At 40.4% G+C, this 20,037-nt stretch overlaps 1 protein-coding gene across 10 annotated transcripts in view; it reads right to left on the minus strand.

The window, feature by feature from the left end:
* The window catches only part of CNOT1 (CCR4-NOT transcription complex subunit 1), a 111,720-nt gene that overhangs the window by 6,683 nt on the left and 85,000 nt on the right, over positions 1 to 20,037 (minus strand). For 4 of the 10 annotated variants that reach the window (XM_074027146.1, XM_015442810.3, XM_015442811.3 and 1 more), the window contains exons 30-44: positions 19,202 to 19,332; positions 17,444 to 17,740; positions 16,260 to 16,400; positions 16,063 to 16,167; positions 15,329 to 15,448; positions 13,004 to 13,195; positions 12,021 to 12,163; positions 11,409 to 11,517; positions 10,829 to 10,998; positions 9,903 to 10,155; positions 7,081 to 7,329; positions 5,143 to 5,306; positions 4,869 to 4,986; positions 3,183 to 3,284; positions 1,450 to 1,623 (exon numbers count right to left, since the gene is read on the minus strand). In XM_074027146.1, the coding sequence (XP_073883247.1) occupies positions 1,450 to 1,623; positions 3,183 to 3,284; positions 4,869 to 4,986; positions 5,143 to 5,306; positions 7,081 to 7,329; positions 9,903 to 10,155; positions 10,829 to 10,998; positions 11,409 to 11,517; positions 12,021 to 12,163; positions 13,004 to 13,195; positions 15,329 to 15,448; positions 16,063 to 16,167; positions 16,260 to 16,400; positions 17,444 to 17,740; positions 19,202 to 19,332 (2,468 nt within the window). Of the gene's footprint in view, positions 1 to 1,449; positions 1,624 to 3,182; positions 3,285 to 4,868; positions 4,987 to 5,142; positions 5,866 to 7,080; positions 7,330 to 7,380; positions 8,640 to 8,962; positions 10,156 to 10,828; positions 10,999 to 11,408; positions 11,518 to 12,020; positions 12,164 to 13,003; positions 13,196 to 15,328; positions 15,449 to 16,062; positions 16,168 to 16,259; positions 16,401 to 17,443; positions 17,741 to 19,201; positions 19,333 to 20,037 lie in introns of those variants that run through there. The other 6 variants (XM_015442812.3, XM_005592122.4, XM_005592120.4 and 3 more) reach the window with 4 other exon arrangements.

Consider the following 20,037-nt stretch of genomic DNA (forward strand, 5'->3'; position numbering starts at 1 on the left):
CCTAGCCAACTAGTGAAACCCCGTACTACTAAAACTACAAAAAAAATTAGCCAGGCATGGTGGCGGGCACCTATAGTACCAGCTGCTTGGGAGGCTGAGGCAGGAAAATCACTGGACCCAAGGAGGCAGAGGTTGCAGTGAGCCGAGATTGCGCCACTGCACTTCAGCCTGGGCAAAAGAGCAAGACTCCGTCTCAAAATAAATAAATAAATAAATAAATAATAAAATAATACAATTAAAAAACACAAATTTTAGTAAGTTACTAATATAGTTTAAAATAGTTATTTCCATAATAGCATTACACTACATTAGGTATCATAAGCAATACAGATGTCATTTAAGGGGATACGCAAAGGTTATATGCCACACTTTACATACGAGACTTAAGCTTACTTAAAATTCGATGTCCCAGTGGGTCCTAGAACCAATCCTCCAAGAACAGCAAGGGACCAAGGAACAACTCGCACAAACACACAGATACACAAAACTGTGAAATATGGAGACTATGGCAGGGCGTGGTGGCTCACGCCTGTAATCCCAGCATTTTAGGAGGCCAAGGCAGGCAGATCACTTGAGGTCAGGAGCTTGAAACCAACCTGGCTAACAAGGCGAAACCCCATATCTACTAAACACATACAAAAATTAGCCAGGTGTGGTGGCGCAATCCCAGCTACTTGGGAGGCTGAGGCGGGAGAATAGCTTGAACCAGCGAAGGGGAGGTTGCAGTGAGCCAAGATTGCACCACTGCACTCCAGCCTGGGTCACAGAGTAAGACTGCCTCAAAAACAGAAAAAGATTACAAAGGTCTGTTTGTTCTGCAATTCTTTGCCATGGGGGGCACACCCAGCAAATGACTGCCCAAACACCTAAGCTGGGGTTCTGTAAATAGAGCTAAATTTAATATCAAAATTTTTTTTTTTGAGACGGAGTCTCGCTCTGTCGCCCAGGCTGGAGTGCAGTGGCCGGATCTCAGCTCATTGCAAGCTCCGCCTCCTAGGTTTACGCCATTCTCCTGCCTCAGCCTCCCGAGTAGCTAGGACTACAGGCGCCCGCCACCTCGCCCGGCTAGTTTTTTGTATTTTTTTAGTAGAGACGGGGTTTCACCGTGTTAGCCAGGATGGTCTCGATCTCCTGACCTCGTGATCCGCCCGTCTCGGCCTCCCAAAGTGCTGGGATTACAGGCTTGAGCCACCGCGCCCGGCCGATTAATATCAAAATTAATATGAAAACTAGCAACTAGAAAAAGACTGTGAATCAACCTTCACCAGCAACAGCAATAGCAACAATATCATACCCTGTATCAGGCTTAATAACATGATTATTTCCTTTAAAGAGTACCCTTAACAGTATGCATGTTATGTGGGTAGGGAAGTGCGGAACAGTCTACTTATCAGAGAAAGGACTGAAATACTAAGACACAAGTTTTCCTTTAACTAGTTAGAACCTTACCTTTAGATTAGGAGTGAATGGGTCGGGGAGCCTCATGTTTCGTGGAAAGGCACTCAGGATCAAATTTCTTAACTGGATACAATTAGGTGGGATCACATCACAGAACCCATAATGGTAATCACAAAGGAACTCTGGGAAATCATGCAAAAGAACCAGCAGCACTCTTAAAGTGCCCTATTTTTAAAAAACAAGAAAAATATTTCCACACTAAGTAAGGAAAATGGAGTAACATTTTCCTATTACAACGTTAAGCTCCCCCCCACCCCCACAAAAAGAATAAAGTATACTTTAGTAACATTTCTTAAAAAGTTTTAGGCTTTAATTAACATTATCACAGACAATTTATCAAATATTTCCATTTACGTATGACGAAAAACTAGGCATCAGGAGTTTACAGGCTGAAATGAATATGCTAGAAGAGGAGGCTGGACAAAAAACAAAGATAACAATGATGTAATAAGCATCTTCAGAAGCTTCAAAAAAAAAAAAAAGAACTAACGAAAATCAAAGCAGAGTAAAAGCGTATAATAAATTTTTTAAAGTACCAAAAGGGAGAAAATCAAAGCCCAAGATAGTTATTAGAAAAAATAAATTGATAAACCCTAACCAAGACTGACAGAGAAAACACAAAAATTAATGTGAGAAGTGACACATTACAGATCCTTCAGTCATAAAAAATAGTTTCAGAACATTAAATGATTTTATGCTCATAAATCTGACAATTCAGATAGGTGGAAAATAGAACACCTTAGCATGTTGAGACACGCAAAGATTTCCTACACAAGTCACAAAAAGCAACTTTTAATAAAAGTTTAAAAATCTGCAATTTTGACTACAATAAATTTTAAAGCTTCCGATCCTCAAAAGACACCTCCCCTTTAAGGGAGTAAAAGGGCAAGCTGTGAGAATGAGAGATGTCTGAATATACAGTAACAAAGGGCTTGCATTTAAAACATATAAAGAATTATTTAATAAATAAAAATACAAACAAGAGCCAAGACTGGAAGAGGAGCACCACAAAAAGGTGATATCCATGGCTGATCTACACATGAAAACCTCATTAAGAAATCATCAAGGAGGCTGGATGCAGTGGCTCAGGCCTGTAATCCCAGCACTTCAGGAGGCTGAGGCGGACCGATCACTTAAGGTCAGGAGTTTGAGACGAGCATAGCCAACGTGATGAGACCCCATGTCTACTAAAAATACAAAAAATTAGCCAAGCGTGGTGGCACATGCCTGTAGTCTCCGCTACTAGGGAGGCTGAGGAACAAGAATCACTTGAACCTGGGAGGCGGAGGTTGCAGTAAGCTGAGATCACGCCACTGCACTCCAGCCTGGGTTTCGGAGTAAGACTGTCTCCCCCCCCAAAAAAAGGAGATAAATCACCAAGGAAATTAAATCCACAATGAGATCTCACAATACAACTGCCAAAATGGCTAAAATGAAAAACAGACAATACCAGATATGGCAAGATGTGGGAAAAAGAGTAACTCCTCTGTGCTGTTTAAAAGTGTAAACTGATACAAACACTTTGTAAAACTGTAGTATCTTCTAAAGTTGAACATATAAACACTGTACAATCTGGGTGCTGATTATGCAAGTACACTTGGTTTTTACACTTTTCTGAATGTATGTCTTGCCTTAAAGGCTTAATAAAAATAAGGCCTCAGATTCCTAAAGTGTATTTTAAAGATCTCAGTTATTTTAATTTGTAATAAATACAAGTTAATTACCTTGTAGAGGATTTGCATAGGTTTGGTGAGTTCCACATTTCTAAGGAAAGGCGCTAAATATTTGAATAAATCAATCAGTAGCTGTGCATACATAGGCCACCCCTGAAAGAAAGAAATGTATGAGTCATAATTATACTCAGCTGTTTTTCAGCCACTACAAGTTGCCCAAGCAGCTACACTGACTTAACTTCTTAACTTAACAGAGGAAGTATCTCTACTAAAGATCAGCATTAAAGGCCAGGCACAATGGCTCACGCCTGTAATCCCAGCATTCTGGGAGGCTGAGTGCCGCTGGATCACCTGAAGTCAGGAGTTCGCGACCAGCCTGGCCAACATGTTGAAACCCTGTCTCTACTAAAAATACAAAAAATTAGCCAGGCGTGGTGCTGGTCACCTGTAATCCCAGCTACTCCAGAGGCTAAGGCATGAGAATTACTTCAACCTGGGAGGCAGAGGTTGCAGTGAGCCGAGGTCGCGGCACTGCACTCCAGCCTGGACAACAAGAGCAAAACTCCGTCTCAAAAAAAAAGAAAAGAAAAAAGACTGGCATTAAAAAGATTAAAAAGGACCAAGTTATTACAGAGATAGTGGGAAATAATATTTGAAACAAACTGGCTCCAGAGATTTCAAGACATAATGGTCCCTGTGTACCTGCAGCAAAATTTAAAAATTTAAAGAGGAAACTTCTGATAGAACACAAAACAGTCAACTGCAGAAACTGACAACTAGAAATGTGTTTTCTTAATTCCTTATTAAGTCTCGGCCATTTCTTTTCCCTCTTTCAACTCCTCAACTCTTTGCAAATAACCTTGTTGAGTCCACAACATGAATTCTCTATTTTCAGCCAAAGTCGGCCTGCTCACCCTCCCCCAACTATACCAATTATGTTCAATTAATTCCTGGATAATTGTATTTAATATGTTGTGTTTCTGTCTCCTAGAATACCCTTCTCCACCAAACAAAACCAACTTCATTTAAGAGCTATTTCACCTTCTTTGTCAAGTTCACTCCATTACATAGCAGTCACATTTCTTCTGATCTGAGGGGCCAAAAAATGGTACTTTCTGCAGTACTCATTTGCCAATTTAATTCCAAGATGGGAGGAAAAGAACTTCTCATGTTAACTGTGTTGTATTACCAATTAGATAAAGAACTTTTAAATAGAACTGGATCATAATCCTTCAAAATAACATAGCCCAGTAGTCCTCAACCTTAGTTTGAGAGCCTTCCACATTTAAAGTGAGAGTCTAAAATCAACAAGCTCCAGAGCCCTATTACCCAGAGATTTATTCAGATATTTATGAGGGCACACATGGATTTCAACTTTAAAAACAACACCCCTACCACCCCAAAAAACCCCTTAACTGACAAATATGTAAAATAAATCATTCCTGTGTATAAAGAAGCAAAACATTTTAAAAGAAAGGAAAAAACAATTTTAAAAAACTTGAGAGACTGACACAGGGGGCCCACAACCTTGAAGCAGCAACACCTAATCACTGAAGAATGGCTTTCAGGCAGAGACAGTCAAGTACTTGACTTGAGTGAACACTTAATAGAATTCCCAACTAAGTTTGGAAGAAGTACAATTACTACTAAATGACTAACAGAAATCTATAGGCAATGCTAATAAATAAGCCCAGGTAGTCATAGTCTTCATGTACAGGAGATAAACTGCAGCCACACCTTCTGCTGTGGCGTATGTGCCAGCATTCTTGCAATAAATATCCGATGAGAAATCAGTTCAAGCCAGGCATATACAAAGCCAGGAGCTTTGGTAGGCCTCAAGATGTGGAATGTATTGCTGAAAGAAGAAAAACCTTAGTCAGAAGCGCAGTCCAACTTAAATACAGTGAACAGCACATGAATGTAGGCTCAAAATGCTCAAGGGTTCTACTCCCCAAATTTTACTACATTAATCCAGCAAACCTTAACACAAAATTTCAAACGCAATTCTCACCAGAAAGCTGTAAGTGTCTGGAAATTAATGGTTTCCAACACATGCTCAGGTGCATTGAGTTCCAAGAGAAGCATGATAAAAATTCGATGGTAGGGAAGCTGCTGAAATTCACTCTGACGAACATCATGATCCTGAAGGAGAACTCCCACTACTATACCAAGGACCTATATAAAACACAAATTAGAGCTTGTAAATCATTCGGATAATTCACTTACCACTTTGATGTCATGCTTTTTAAACTCTGCATTCTTAAACCCAACATTAAAAGAAAGCATATATACAATTTGAATACAAAATTACATGCTGGCAACCGATGGGGCCATAAATTGGTCTGACTCCACCTTCAGTGTTTTGTGTGTTTCTTTGAATTTCAACATCCTTGGACCACACCTGAATATTCTCTACAAACGCCCAATGGTTTTTCTTCAGCTCTAGAAATCAGCAAGGCCCCCTTACATTTCACCATGTTAAACACAATATAACAATCTAATTTGTCTGGTCTGACATGAAGTTGACATGTGGCAATGATTTACACTTATCTTGGCATTTAGTAGGCAGGGGCCAGGAAAGCTGTTAGGCTGCAGAGATCTCATTCCACTTGACTTGCCCACTGAACAGTGAGGGGCTTGAAGAACACATCTCTAATTTCCCAAATCCAAAATCAAAATCCATTTTTACACGTATTTTTGCACTGCTTTAATATTCAGATTTCCAAGAACTCCACTGTGTAAATAAGCCAATGGCTAATGTCACTCACGTACTTGAGTTGCCAATCTATCAGCAGGGGAAACTTCTAGCCACCCACTCACAGTGATTCTGTGTATGGGGCAAATTCATACTGTAGTCACTACCAAGCATTAACATACTGAAATACATTATGATCTCTTTTTGTGTTTCTATTAAGGCACTATATTCTGTTTCTAAGACAGAGCGGATATGTTTACATATTATCTACAAATTTAATTTCAGGACAGAAAAGAGGAGTTAACAAAATGTTTTGGGGAAGGGTTGGCCTCAATAGGGTTAAGAACCACTGATGTGGCCAGGCATGGTGGCTCATGCCTGTAATCCCAGCACTTTGGGAAGCTGAGGCAGGCAGATCACTTGAGGGACTCAAATAGGGTTAAGAACCACTGATGTGACCCGGCTCGGTGGTTCACACCTGTAATCCCAGCACTTTGGGAGGCCGAGGCTGGCAGATCACGAGGTCGGGAGATCAAGATCATCCTGGCTAACACGGTGAAACCCTGTCTCTACTAAAAATACAGAAAATTAGCAGGGCGCAGTGGTGGACGCCTGTAATCCCAGCTGCACGGGAGGCTGAGGCAGGAGAATGGTGTGAACCTGGGAGGCAGAGTTTGCAGTGAGCCGAGATTGCGCCACTGCACTGCAACCTGGGTGACAGAATGAGACTCCGTCTCAAAAAACATAAAACAAACAAAACAAAAAATACAAAAAAATTAGCCGGGCATGGTAGTGAGTGCCTGTAGTCTCAGCTACTCACGAGGCTGAGGCAGGAGAATGGTGTAGAGAGGAGGTAGATACAAATCTAGGAGGCAGAGTTTGCAGTGAGCCAAGATCGCACCACTGCACTCCAGCCTGGGCGACAGAGTGAGACTCCGTCTCAAAAAAAAAGAAAAAAAGAAACCACTGATGTGGCCGGGCATGGTGGTTCATCCCCATAATCCTAGCACTCTGGGAAGCCAAGGCAGGTGGATCACTCGAGGCCAAGAGTTTGAGACCCGCTTGGGCAACATGGTGAGACCCTGTCTCTACTAAAAATAGAAAAGCTCCAGGCATCGTGGCTCATGCCTGTATTCCCAGCTACTTGGGAGGCACTCCAGCCTGGGTGACAGAGTGAGACTCTTTTTAAAAAAAAAAAAAAAAAAAAAATCCCACTGATGTAGACCAAGACTAAGGCAAGAAAGGGTTTCAGACCTTGTTCAGCAGATTAATCTTTGTGACAGTGTTGGTGGCCTCCCCTGAGTGTTTCACGAGCAGTGCAATGAGTCGAACAAAGGCATCCAGGTTGTGATAGCACTTGGCTCGGATCATGGTGGGATTAGCAGCAGGATTGTGCTGCTGCTCAGCCTGAGCACGGTAACTGATTTCAACACACATTTCAGTACACAGACGAAAGAACCTTGTTATGAGATCATCAGTCTTCAGTATTCCTTGCTGGTGCATCTACCACAGGAACAAAAAATAAAGACACAATGAGATAACACACACAAATAAACTTGATATACCTTTAATTTTCATGCTTAAGAGATATTCTCATTTGTTCCTACTGTCATATTTCTAATTCTTACATTGTAATAAATGTATTATCAGAATTATTTTCCCATTAAGGTGCCATGACACAATTCCTCCAGTTTTAAGTTTAATGTAGAACAGGGAAGATGGAAACTGACAGATTATCATGGCAATTTTGAACAGTATGTCCCCACCAAATAATGTGGAAAATTAACCATGCAAATAAAACCAACTGTTCGTAACTTTAAGTCACATTAAGACATTGTGGACTCCAAAGAGGAGACTAAATTGCATGTATTTTACTTTCTCACAGAATTTAAGGTAATTTACTTCTCAAGGATTTGAAGATAATTTCCTCAAACTGACTTAATAACAAAGCTTTTAAAACTCCAACAAGCTACCCCCAGAAAAATCAATAATTTGTACAATAGGTAAGTACCAAATGGAAATACACACAAATCTGATCTAGGTATTTTAATGTAATAAAATGTTATACTAAGTTAAAATAATGTGGGAAACACAAGTTTATTTAAAAGAAAGGAAAAATTAGAAACTATATGACATATGAACTAGAAGTGAAGCACAGCGGGAATGTTATTTGGCTAGTTCCCCTCACTCCTTTAAAACAAACAAACAAAAAAGACAACAGTGAAATATGCATTAAGGCTACAGAGGAAGAACAGGTCAGTACTTACTAAACAGAGAAACCAAGTTCAGAAAAAAAAACTTCAAGGTTACCTTGAAATTTCTGAAACAACTGTCCCTGATAAGCAATAAAGACAACTGAATTGGTTAGACTATGATAATACTGCACCCTACTAGGACAGAATGCCAGCATGGCAAAGGGACTTTGTCTACATTGGTATCTGTAAAACTAAAAGTGACTGAGGAATAAGGACAGAGTACTATGGTCAAGTAGGAGCACAAGAAGGAAAGAATTTTCAGAAGGACACAAAACAGCACAGAAAAGTATAATACACTATCGTTTTCAAGAGAAAGATGAAATGAGAGCAAATAAGCCAGCAGGAAGGGCTGAGACAGGTGCCACATCCATACCCATGAAATAGTAATGATCGGAAAGACCAATGGATTCCAATTTTTTCCATTCAAATTACAAATCAGACTATAAACATGCAGTAATAATTTTTCAGTAGGGTATGCTTTGTAATTCCCTGGATTCTTTTAGGGGAGAAGTATACTCAGTATGATTTACTAAGTAACATTCATTTTGAAAAGTAAACCTAGGCCGGGCGCGGTGGCTCAAGCCTGTAATCCCAGCACTTTGGGAGGCCGAGACGGGCGGATCACGAGGTCAGGAGATCGAGACCATCCTGGCTAACACGGTGAAACCCCGTCTCTGCTAAAAAATACAAAAAACTAGCCGGGCGCGGTGGCGGGCGCCTGTAGTCCCAACTACTCGGGAGGCTGAGGCAGGAGAATGGCGTGAACCCGGGAGGCGGAGCTTGCAGTGAGCTGAGATCCGGCCACTGCACTCCAGCCTGGGCGGCAGAGCCAGACTCTGTCTCAAAAAAAAAAAAAAAAAAAAAAGAAAAGAAAAGTAAACCTAATTTCAAATAACTTCTAGAACTGAAGTCAGCTCTTCCACATTCAATTGTCATTAATTTGAAAAGAGACCTAATTTGTAATCTTTCTTTAGCAATATACCTAAAAGTTTTGGGTTCAGTCTGAAGAAATATAATGGTCAATCTGCAGAAATAAGCAGACAACTCACCCTGAAAAAGAATTACAACAGTTCTAATAAAGGAAATTCCAAGGTCAATTCAGGAAAAGTACCACTCTTGCCAAGTTATATTATAATTAGGACACATGAACTTATTGTGTGATTCCCTCACAGTCACTGAAAGCAACCAGTGACGATCAAAAACAGAATGCTAAAGGGTACTATGGCTTGGTTCTGACATTTTTCCTGTTCATCCTATTCACAGACATTCCTGCCAAATCTGATTTTCAGCTAGGAGCTTTGTTCCTAACACTTTTAAGTCAAAGTCCAATTTGTATCAAATCTAATGAAAATACTGAAAATTATTTTCCAAAGGAACATGTCACTAATTTAGGTAGATATTTTCCAAAGGAACATGTCTAATTTAGGTAGATATTTAAATTAGAAAATACAATAAAACATTCTACCATTTAAGTAAGCATTTTTGTCATTTTTTTTAATGTGGGCTATTGTGAGAATTTCACATATTTATTAGCCCACAGTCCCATCAGTGCTAGTAAATACACTTTGTAGTTTCATTATTCATTATCTGACCCATTGTACTTTGTAGCTGTGACAACTGAAATGGAATACAGAATCAATGGTGAGAGGGAATGTTGCCTTTATTGCTTAGTGATCAACCATGAGAAAACAGGCTGTAATTTAACCATACAATGATGACTGGGTTTGCATGAGTATGGAGGTAACTGTCTGACCACAGGTACGTAATACTGAGCTTTAATATTGGAGGCATCACACCCTACTTATGTTGAATAAAAAGCACCTTTCTTTCCAAAAGCTCTACCTGTCCAACAAACGCAGAGAAAGCTTTGGTGCTGTCGCGGCCAGCTGCTGCTGAATGGTAGAGATTCACCCATTCCCTCAGAAGATACTCTGCCTTCTCCCTCAGGCCTGGAGGGTCATCATACTCTGAGGCTTGAGAGATCCCAGAATGCATCATAAAGTTTGGGCCTCCGTGAGCACGATCAATCATTGCTTCATAGTTGGATCGCACTACTTCCATCAGCTGGGGCAATCTAGTACAATAAATCCAGGGTGAAAATCAGTCTACCCATAGCTGTGATTTTACAGACATACAGATGTACAGTTTACTTATTTAACAGCAACCACAAGAGTGGTGGTTTACCACTTTGCTTTACCACTTCCACACTGAAACAAAACTATCCTTAGTCTCTTATCCGCTTGCTCATGAGCACGTAACATGCAAACGACTGCCCTCAGTTAAGCTACTTCTTGCCCAAAAAACGTGTTCATTTAAATGAAGCTGATGTTCAGAGTCAGCAAATATTCACTGCTTGCCTAGTATGTACCACGCTTTCTTTACGTTACTTCTCTTGATTTCCAATAGTTCTTTGAGAAATTATTCCCATTTTCTATAAAGAATAGTTTTAAGGAGGGTGAGTCAATTTGCCTAAAATCAGAAATCTTTTAAGTGGCATGACCAGGGCTTAAACACAGGACTCTGACACTAAGTCTGGTACCGTATGTACTGCTCTGTGCCAAGAAGACTTCGCAGTCAATTAAGCATTCATACTTCAAGTGACAATATTAGCCCTTACCAAAGCTACCCACCCATATGTGGTTGGTAAAACAGTTTTAACAAGTAATGTTAGTAAGTCTGCACATTCATCCCTAAAGATATTAGGAGACTACTAAATGCACAGGGATCTCAAAGTGTTTAATCCTCACCCTTCTGGAGCATTGCCTCTGGAATGAGCGTTAATCCTCATGAGGGTTTCAATGGTGTGGAACAGATCTGCCTCAGTAACATGAGCAACACTCCTTTCATCCACCAGCAGGATTTTTACCAATTGCATAGCGAATGCCACAGCCATGTAGTTTAAGCCATTCTCCATTGACTGGCAACACAGAAAACACAACGTAAGAGGGAAAACACTTAAGAGCAAACATACGGCCGGGCGCGGTGGCTCAAGCCTGTAATCCCAGCACTTTGGGAGGCCGAGGCGGGTGGATCACGAGGTCAGGAGATCGAGACTATCCTGGCTAACATGGTGAAACCCCGTCTCTACTAAAAATACAAAAAACTAGCAGGGCGTGGTGGCGGGCGCCTGTAGTCCCAGCTACTTGGGAGGCTGAGGCGGGAGAATGGCGTGAACCCAGGAGATGGAGCTTGCAGTGAGCCGAGATCAGGCCACTGCACTCCAGCCTGGGAGACACAGCAAGACTCCGTCTCAAAAAAAAAAAAAAAAAAAAGAGCAAACATACTTCCCTGAGTCCTTTTGTCCTTGCAAGTAAATTCCTTCCATACCTGCGCTAGGTGAAGATCATACTGCTGCATATTAACCAAATGATTACGAATTAGCAGCTCCACAGCCTCCACATTATATTTATATTCATCCCGACATTCAATTAGGCACCTAGAAAAAATTCAGTATCTTTACTCATATAGGCTTAACCATACTGTATGTGCCCATTGTACTCAATGGAAATGTGCTCCAAATTAAGAATGCCTTGAGATTCAACTGTAAATCAGTGTCCAAATTGAAAAACAGCCAGTAATGAAATAGAACAGATAGCCCAGGCTTTGCTTTCAAAACCTAGGATACAGAGGATTCCATTTAAGACATTAAAATACTTATACATGAATACCACTTCTGAGAAATCACTGAAACCTTTTAAAACAATGACCTACAATTTATTGCCCAAAATAAGGTACTAGTTTTCTATATCCAACATGGGGAGAAGGTAGAGACCAGATGGAAAACAACTACTTAACAATTCTCACCTCTCAGAAGTAGGAAGTCCAAGTGTCCCACCTACCTACTAGAAAAAAGGGAAACCCCTGGACATAAACAGTACTATCTATGTCAAAAGGCAGTCGCGATCCAATACTCACTACTTTTCGAAGATGGCTACTGACCTTGTGATCTGTTTGTTGCACCATGGGGACCCATATGCCCGGCCATCCTGCAGAGCTTTTAGTACCAAGAGGTGGCATTCCCTGTAGCGCAGCAGCAGGTCAGCATCAGCACCACTTGTGGCATCTAGTAAGCCCTCTACAGCCTATAGGAGAAAGAAAGTGTTCAGACCCATGGAAAATATGGTGCTTGGCCCAACTATCATAGCCAGAAACCAAATCTCAATGCCAAGTACCAAATACCTTCCAAAGCCTCCCTGTCCTTTCCACTCTCCAAACATCCCCTTCAGTTGCCTATCACACACACTCTAAATTCTATCTGGTTTAAGTTCATTCTGTGCTCTTCATTGTCATAAAAGGCTTTGCTGTAGTTAAAACCCAGGGCTCCCTACCTACCCTGATCCAAATTCTTGGATCAACTTGTCCCTCAAAATCTAAAGGGCAGCTGGGCTCAGTGGCTCATGCCTATAATGCCAATGCTTTGGGAGGCTCAGGAGGGAAGGCCACTTGAGCCCAGGAGATTGAGAACAACCTGGGCAACAAAGCAAGACCCGTCTCTACAAAAAAAATTAAAAATTAACTTGGCTTGGCAGTGCGCACCTGTAATCCCAGCTACTCGAGACGGTAAAGTGGGAGGCTCACTTGAGTCCATGATCACGTCACTGCACTCAAGCCTGGGTGACAGAGAGAGACCCTGTCTCTTAAACACACACACACACACACATACACACAACTGAAGGGCTTTTAAAGTTTCTTCAAATCATATCTCAGGAATATCTTTAAGAAAAAAATAAAGATTTCCAATTTTACCATTCAAAACTTCTATGACTACATTCTACATTGGGAAAAAAAAAATCACCTACTTATAGAACTTGATTTATATTATGAAATCTTAAGCTTAACTGTATAAATATGTAGATGGTGGCGGAGGTCAATAAATGTTTACACACCTAGCATTTTCTAAAAGTAATAGCTTAAGAACCAACCTTTTGGAGCAATCCAAGAGCAGCTATGGCATCCCGAGAGTTTCGAGATAAAACTACAACCTCCAAGAGACTTCGAAGAGCCTGAGCTTGAGGGTTCATGGCCAAAGTTGGTGGGATGGCATGTAGATGCTGTTCCAGTTCTGTAATACACTTATCATAAATCTGAGCTACATCATCTGTTGCCCAAGCTTGCTGTTTTAGAGAAGGAAACAACCAACAAGAGACAAAAGAATGTTAAGGTTTTTTATTGACACATGTATCAAATAGAGGTCTATTAGTATGTTTACTCCCTTTTTCTTATTTTTACATTCAAACATGGAGGGCCTCTTCTTTTCCTTCTTCCTGAGCTATTCAGAATTAATACTATCAAGTGGGGCAGTACAAGGTGGCACAAAGGAAGAGGTGTTTCATTTGAGAGAGGAAAACCTGGCAGACAGCAGCATAATCAAGTGATAAAAGAGAGCATTAGTAATAATGGGACAGACTGAGGGCAGCACCACTTGCACCATCTACTAAGCCCTCTACATCCTAAGAAAGTGTTTCAAACCATGAAAAGTATAGTACTCAGTCCAGCTGTCAAAGCCTGATAGGACAGAATAAGAATACAGCATTACTTCTGAGCTATTCCTATTTTTTAAAATGCATTATCTGAATCTAGCCATGAGAATACACTGGACAAATAAATCAAGCCATTTAGAAAATAATTAGCCTGGCCGGGCGCGGTGGCTCAAGCCTGTAATCCCAGCACTTTGGGAGGCCGAGACGGGCGGATCACAAGGTCAGGAGATCGAGACCATCCTGGCTAACATGGCGAAACCCCGTCTCTACTAAAAAATGCAAAAAACGGTGGCTCAAGCCTGTAATCCCAGCACTTTGGGAGGCCGAGACGGGTGGATCACGAGGTCAGGAGATCGAGACCATCCTGGTTAACACGGTGAAACCCCGTCTCTACTAAAAAATACAAAAAACTAGCCGGGCAAGGTGGCGGGCGCCTGTAGTCCCAGCTACTCGGGAGGCTGAGGCAGGAGAATGGCGTGAACCCGGGAGGCGGAGCTTGCAGTGAGCCGAGATCCGGCCACTGTACTCCAGCCTGGGCGGCAGAGCGAGACTCCGTCTCAAAAAAAAAAAAAAAAAGCAAAAAAAGCAAAAAAAACTAGCCGGGCGGGTTGGCGGGCGCCTGTAGTCCCAGCTACTCGGGAGGCTGAGGTAGGAGAATGGCGTAAACCTGGGAGGCGGAGCTTGCAGTGAGCTGAGATACGGCCACTGCACCCCAGCCTGGGCGACAGAGTAAGACTCCGTCTCAAAAAAAAAAAAGAAAAGAAAAAAAGAAAATAATTAGCCTATAATCTTCAGAAGTGTTATGGTCATGAAAGATAAGGAAAAACTGAGTTACCTATACCAGCTAGAACTGAGGGAGACTTTAAAAATATGACAACTGAAGAAATGTGTGATTCTAAAACAGGTCTTTTACTAAACATTATTGGGATACTTGGTGAAACTTGAATGAGGTCTATGAATTACATGGAGTAAGGTATTAGTATTCATTTCTGACCTTAATGGTTGTGCTGTGGTCACATAGGAAAAAGGTTTTTTTATAAGAAATACAAACCAAAGGATTCAGGAGTGATAGGGCTATCAGGTCAGCAACTTACTCTCAACTGGTTCAGCTGGAAAATGTTTTTCCCTATATTTCCAAGTTTTCTGTAAACACCTTTGAAAATTTTAGAAAATTCTTTTATTTAAAAAATGGGAAGTCTGGGCATAATGGCTCAGGCCTGTAATCTTAGCACTTTACGAGGCTGAGATGGGCAATCACTTGAGGTCAGGAATTTGAGTCTAGCCTGTGTAACATGGCAAAACCCCATCTTTATAAAAAATACAAAAATTAGCTCAGCAAGGTGGTGCACGCCTGTAGTCCTAGCTCCTCAAGAGGCTGAGGTGGGAGGATCGCTTGAGCCTGGGAGGTGGAGGTTGCAATGAGCTGAGATTGTGCCACTGCACTCCAGCCTGGGTGACAGAGAAAGACCTTGTCTCAAAAAAATAAATAATAAAATTTAAATATAAAAACCCAAAAGTTATTATGTTACCATGCAAATTCCTCTAATTAGGCCAAACCTTAAAGATAAATCACCCACACCCACGTCAATTTTTTCTTTAATCCCCTGTATGTCATACTTAATTGGACACAAAGAATACCTACAACTCAAAAACTATAGGTTCCCCTGTAAATTATTCTCCCAGGAAGCAAGTCAAAAACATATATTAAATGTCAAAAACATTTAAATTAATTGGCAAAACACTCAATTTAATCTAAAACACATTTACCTTCATGGGCTGGGCTAAAAATCCTGTGGGCTGACTTAAGTCATTTGTAGGCAAGAAGCCAGGAACATTGCGTGCAAACTCTTCGTAAACAGCCAACTGCTTTGGATCCACACCACCAACCTTGAAAGAAGAAAATCTATTTTGACAGAATTCACTCAATAATCAAAATAAACTGTTTTGAAAGTGGAAAGTCTGCATGTGAGTAAGCTCAGGGACACAAGAGTCATTACAACATGTGACAGTATGATTAAGCATACATGCACACTAACAAATGCAGTTCAGAAGAGGGCTTCTCATTTCCCTGAATCCTGCTAAGAGTCACCTCATTTATAAATTAACTGAAAGTTTCTCTTGGAAAGTGCCTCACATGGGACGATGCCAGTGCAATTCTCCCTTGGAGTTGGTAAGTATTATCAGATTTATCACTGTCTCACTGGGAACAATAAGCAACCATTAATGTGAGAAGCCCAAGGTGGGAAACATGAAAACTAGTTAAGGCACATGAACTCCTTACAGTAGTAGCATTTCAACAACTTTGGAGGAGCAAGGGAATTTAGAGCTATTTCCATACCTGCTCCACAGGCAGCCATTAAGTGAAATGCTAACAAGTTAAGATGTTTTCTCATAAACAACATTTAACCCTGCTGTCCTAGTCCCAGTAAGGAGTTCAATCAACAAGAACATTAAAAATAAAACAAAGACAGAATGGGGAGAGACACGGCCCCAATTCTCACTTTCAGCCTGATTTGCTCTGGCATCCGTTCGGCTTGATATGTTAAAACAACAGGATCACAGTATCTGCGTCCTTCTTGCCTAGCATGTTTTCTCAGCTCAAATTCCTGCAAACAAAAAAAGTCACTGAGGTTCTTGTTATAAGGCACTTCCCTAAATTAAGAAATAAAATCTTAAAAGGCAAATTCTAAACACTTACAGTTGCTAATCTCTTGTCCATCTCAGGGCCTGCTTTTTCTACTGCAGTCTTCTGAATAAAACAGCAAGCCAACTCACAATTGTCCTGAGCTAACTGAGCAGCTGCCTGATCCATCATTTCCCTTTGTTGTGGGGAAGCAGTCTATTAATGGAGGTGGGGGAGTGGGGGGAATAGAAAAAAAAAGACTTGAAAGTTAATGTGGACAGACAGGATAGTAGAAAATGCAGTGCATTTGGCAAATGCATTTTAAGTTCTGACTCTACTTATGAATCAATCAGCTGTGATCTTGAAATAGTCTTAACAGCTTTCTCACTTTTAAGACAAAAATATCCTAGACACCTTATCAGTTTATGGTGAACATGTCTTAAAATCAGTAAAGCAGGCCAGACATGGTGGCTCACACCTGTAATCCCAGTACTTTGGGAGGCCGAGGCAGGTAGACCACTTGAGGCCAGGAGTTCGAGACCAGCCTAGCCAACATGGTGAAAGCACTTCTCTACTAAAAAAATACATAAATTAGCTGGGCGTGGTAGCACATGTCTGTAATCCCAGTTACTTGGGAGGCTGAAGCATGAGAATCAGTTGAAGCTCAGAGGTGGAGGATGCAGTGAGCCAAGACTGCACCACTGCATTCTAGCCTAAGCTACAGAGTGAGACCCTGTCTCATGAAACAAACATTAAAAAAAAAAGGCAAAAACCCCCAAAAAAATCAGTAAGCAGTAAACAAATTACTAATCATGATACCTGAATAACCATGATATCTGAGACTCAAAACTAGTAAGTGAATTATCTGAAAAGTGTGTGCACATGCAACATCACTTTAAGTCATTTTGTATCAGCCTTCTCAAACAGCTTTCATCCTTCCTGATTAACAGAAATGAGTATTGTTAGATTTCACATTTCCTTTTTAAATCTTAATTTATTTAAACCAATAAATATATGGGTATCTACTATCTGTCAAACATTGTGTTGAGGATACAACAGCAAAAAAAGAAAAAAAAAAGCACAGCCATGATGCTTTGCCTCACAGAATTACAATCCAAAATGATGGAAGTTATCAAACAAATATAGTGATTATTAACAATAAGTGGTAATGCCCAGTGCCATATACAGGCAAAGAAAAAACTTATTACAGACAAGTAGTAATATGTTTTGTACCTATATCAACGAAATAGCCAACTTACACGAAGGGCTGAGGCAAAACTGTTTTTTAGGTTGGTAGATATGCTCATGAGCAAAGGTTCCCTGCATGTAATCATTGCCATTCCAGCTGTCAAGTTACGCATCATGTGATGAGCTGCTATTCGCATTCGAGATTCCTCCGAATCCAGAGCAAAATCCTTCCTGACTATTTGCTCACAAGTAGTCATGGCAATCTTAATTGATCGATCAACCACAGGATGGACCAGCTCCTGGACAGCCCGTTCAATTGCCTGACGCACACACTGCTTCAACTGCGGATGGGCCTGAAACAAGGGAATCTGGGGGGTTGGGGAGGACAAAGTCAACACCTTGTTTAAATAAGACAATCCAATTCCTACTGGCAAACACACTCATGATTTTGTAAATCAAGGTTAACCAAAAACTACCAGTTTCTACTTAAAAGTTAACCAATGGAAAATTTGGGTAACAGAAAACTGGGCTCCACACAGGGAAAAGTATTCGGTATACCCTATGATATGCAATAATATATATATGTCTTTTTTTAAAATCCAAGTTTAATGGACAAGCTGTTCATTATAATAATGCATTAACTACTTAAAGACACACTGCTGGCTTATTTAAAATTTGTGGCTCAAGTGCTCTTAAAAGAAAGCAACTTCTCTATTAGCTTGAAAAATGTAAAAAGAATCAAATTTACAGAAAAAAGACTTCCCACAAAAACTATTAATATTAAAATTAATTCATCAGAATAGTGAGCATTTTACAGTACCCACTGAAATGTTTGGCTTCACTTGAAAGGCTGTTTCTAATCTTTTATTGTAGGCATAAATTATGCCCCAAAACTTACTTGGTCCCTTTAACTTGTTGAATTAAAACAATAAAATAAACTAGCATATAACAGTGTTCAGAACACTGAGAGTATTCTAAAGATGAATCATAATTTTGGATCTAGGTGTCTCACTGCCTCTCACTCCGCCCCTCTAAAACTAAGTAGCATGTCTATTGGCGGGGGGGTGGACAAAAGGTTAAAATTTCTCTGATACCCTTTCAATTCCTTTTAATAAAAAGCTCAATGTATTAATGTTACTCCTGTATTTGTGAACATTTTCAGTTTCTAAAAAGTAAGGACAACGAAAACTCCACTCACCTGATTCTGGATTATATATTCTGTTAAGTAGAATAAAAGACTAAAGATAATAATACAATTTCCCCTTGAATGTACAAAGCAAATACTAAGTATAGGAAAAAGGATTGATGAGCGGTCATCTTACATGACCATATTATATCAGACCTCCTTCCGGAACCCAGGCCACAACAACATAACTCAAAGTACTAAGTCCTACTTCGAGATCTTAGCCTACAAATTTTATACACATGCACGATCAGCTCATTTCCAGCCATCAGCTGGAAGAAATGGCTTACTGCAGAAGGCTAAAGTGACAAGATAAAGAAAATAAAAAGCTATGGTATACATTAAGCATCTTTTACTCTGTGTAAGGAATTCCTGGAGATTGTGATTTTATTGACAGCTAAATTTTAGTATCATGGGTTTGGATATGAGGAACCAATATAACCAACATCTAGTCACTCTATTTCTTAAGGGAAGAAGAAAAATCCCAACTGAACTACACAGCAGTTCTAGATCTCCATCCTCTCTGACAAACTCTACAACCTAGGAATCCAGAGGGAAGGGCAAAGAGCTGAAGAAAAGGTGACCACAAACAAAGTTTACTTTATCACAAACTAGAAGCTGGGAGAATGAAGCAGTGTTTACTTACTGTTGGATTTAGAGTAATGTGTGGTGCCAGGCCCGCAAGGGAATAGACATTGATGTCATGGTAGCTGTACTGTGGCTGTGGTGGAACCGTGGCTGTACAAGTGGTGTTGGTAGCTGGTGTAGTAGAAGTTGCTAAATGTAAAGTAATAAAAAGAGATTTTAAAAGTACATTTGTTGACTTTACTATAAAATTAGCTTAATATTAAGTGGTCATTATCTAATTAAACTAATTGGGGGAGGAGGGAAGGATGTAGCAGGTCTTATTTTTCCCACCCTGAAAGGGAAATTCTGTTATAACAGAGATATACACCAAGCACGTTAAAAGTATGTCAGTGGCAGTGCCCCACAGCACAGAAATCAACTGAGCAGCCATGCCACATTCTCAGGCCCAAGTCCTACAAACTCAGTCTATATTAAGATGTCTGTTTTCAACCTAGCCTGTTTCTTGGTTTATCTGGGGATTCTCAGCTGCTGAGGACTGAGAAAGAAAAGCTCAATTTATTCTAACCACAACTCCCAATCATCCAACACTCCTGCACCCTTCTCTCATCTTCTTCATGTAGATAAAACAGTCCAATTCCCTTGGCAGATTGAGCAGGTGTAGCCATACCCAGATTTGAGGGGTTAACAGGCCATCATAGTATGCAGTTATTTCCGGAACTTCACACAACAGAGATAACCAGCCTAGCTAGGATATGAGAGGCAACTGATTAAATCACATTTAGTTAATAATATGCATGAACTGCCAGGATAGAATCTAAGATGGTAACACAAGGCGTAGTCATTACTTTTGCTTGATAATTAGAAGGCTCACCAAAATGCATACAAAGTTTCACC

This window comes from Macaca fascicularis, chromosome 20 (genome assembly GCF_037993035.2).
Source record: "Macaca fascicularis isolate 582-1 chromosome 20, T2T-MFA8v1.1".
Taxonomy (NCBI): domain Eukaryota; kingdom Metazoa; phylum Chordata; class Mammalia; order Primates; family Cercopithecidae; genus Macaca; species Macaca fascicularis.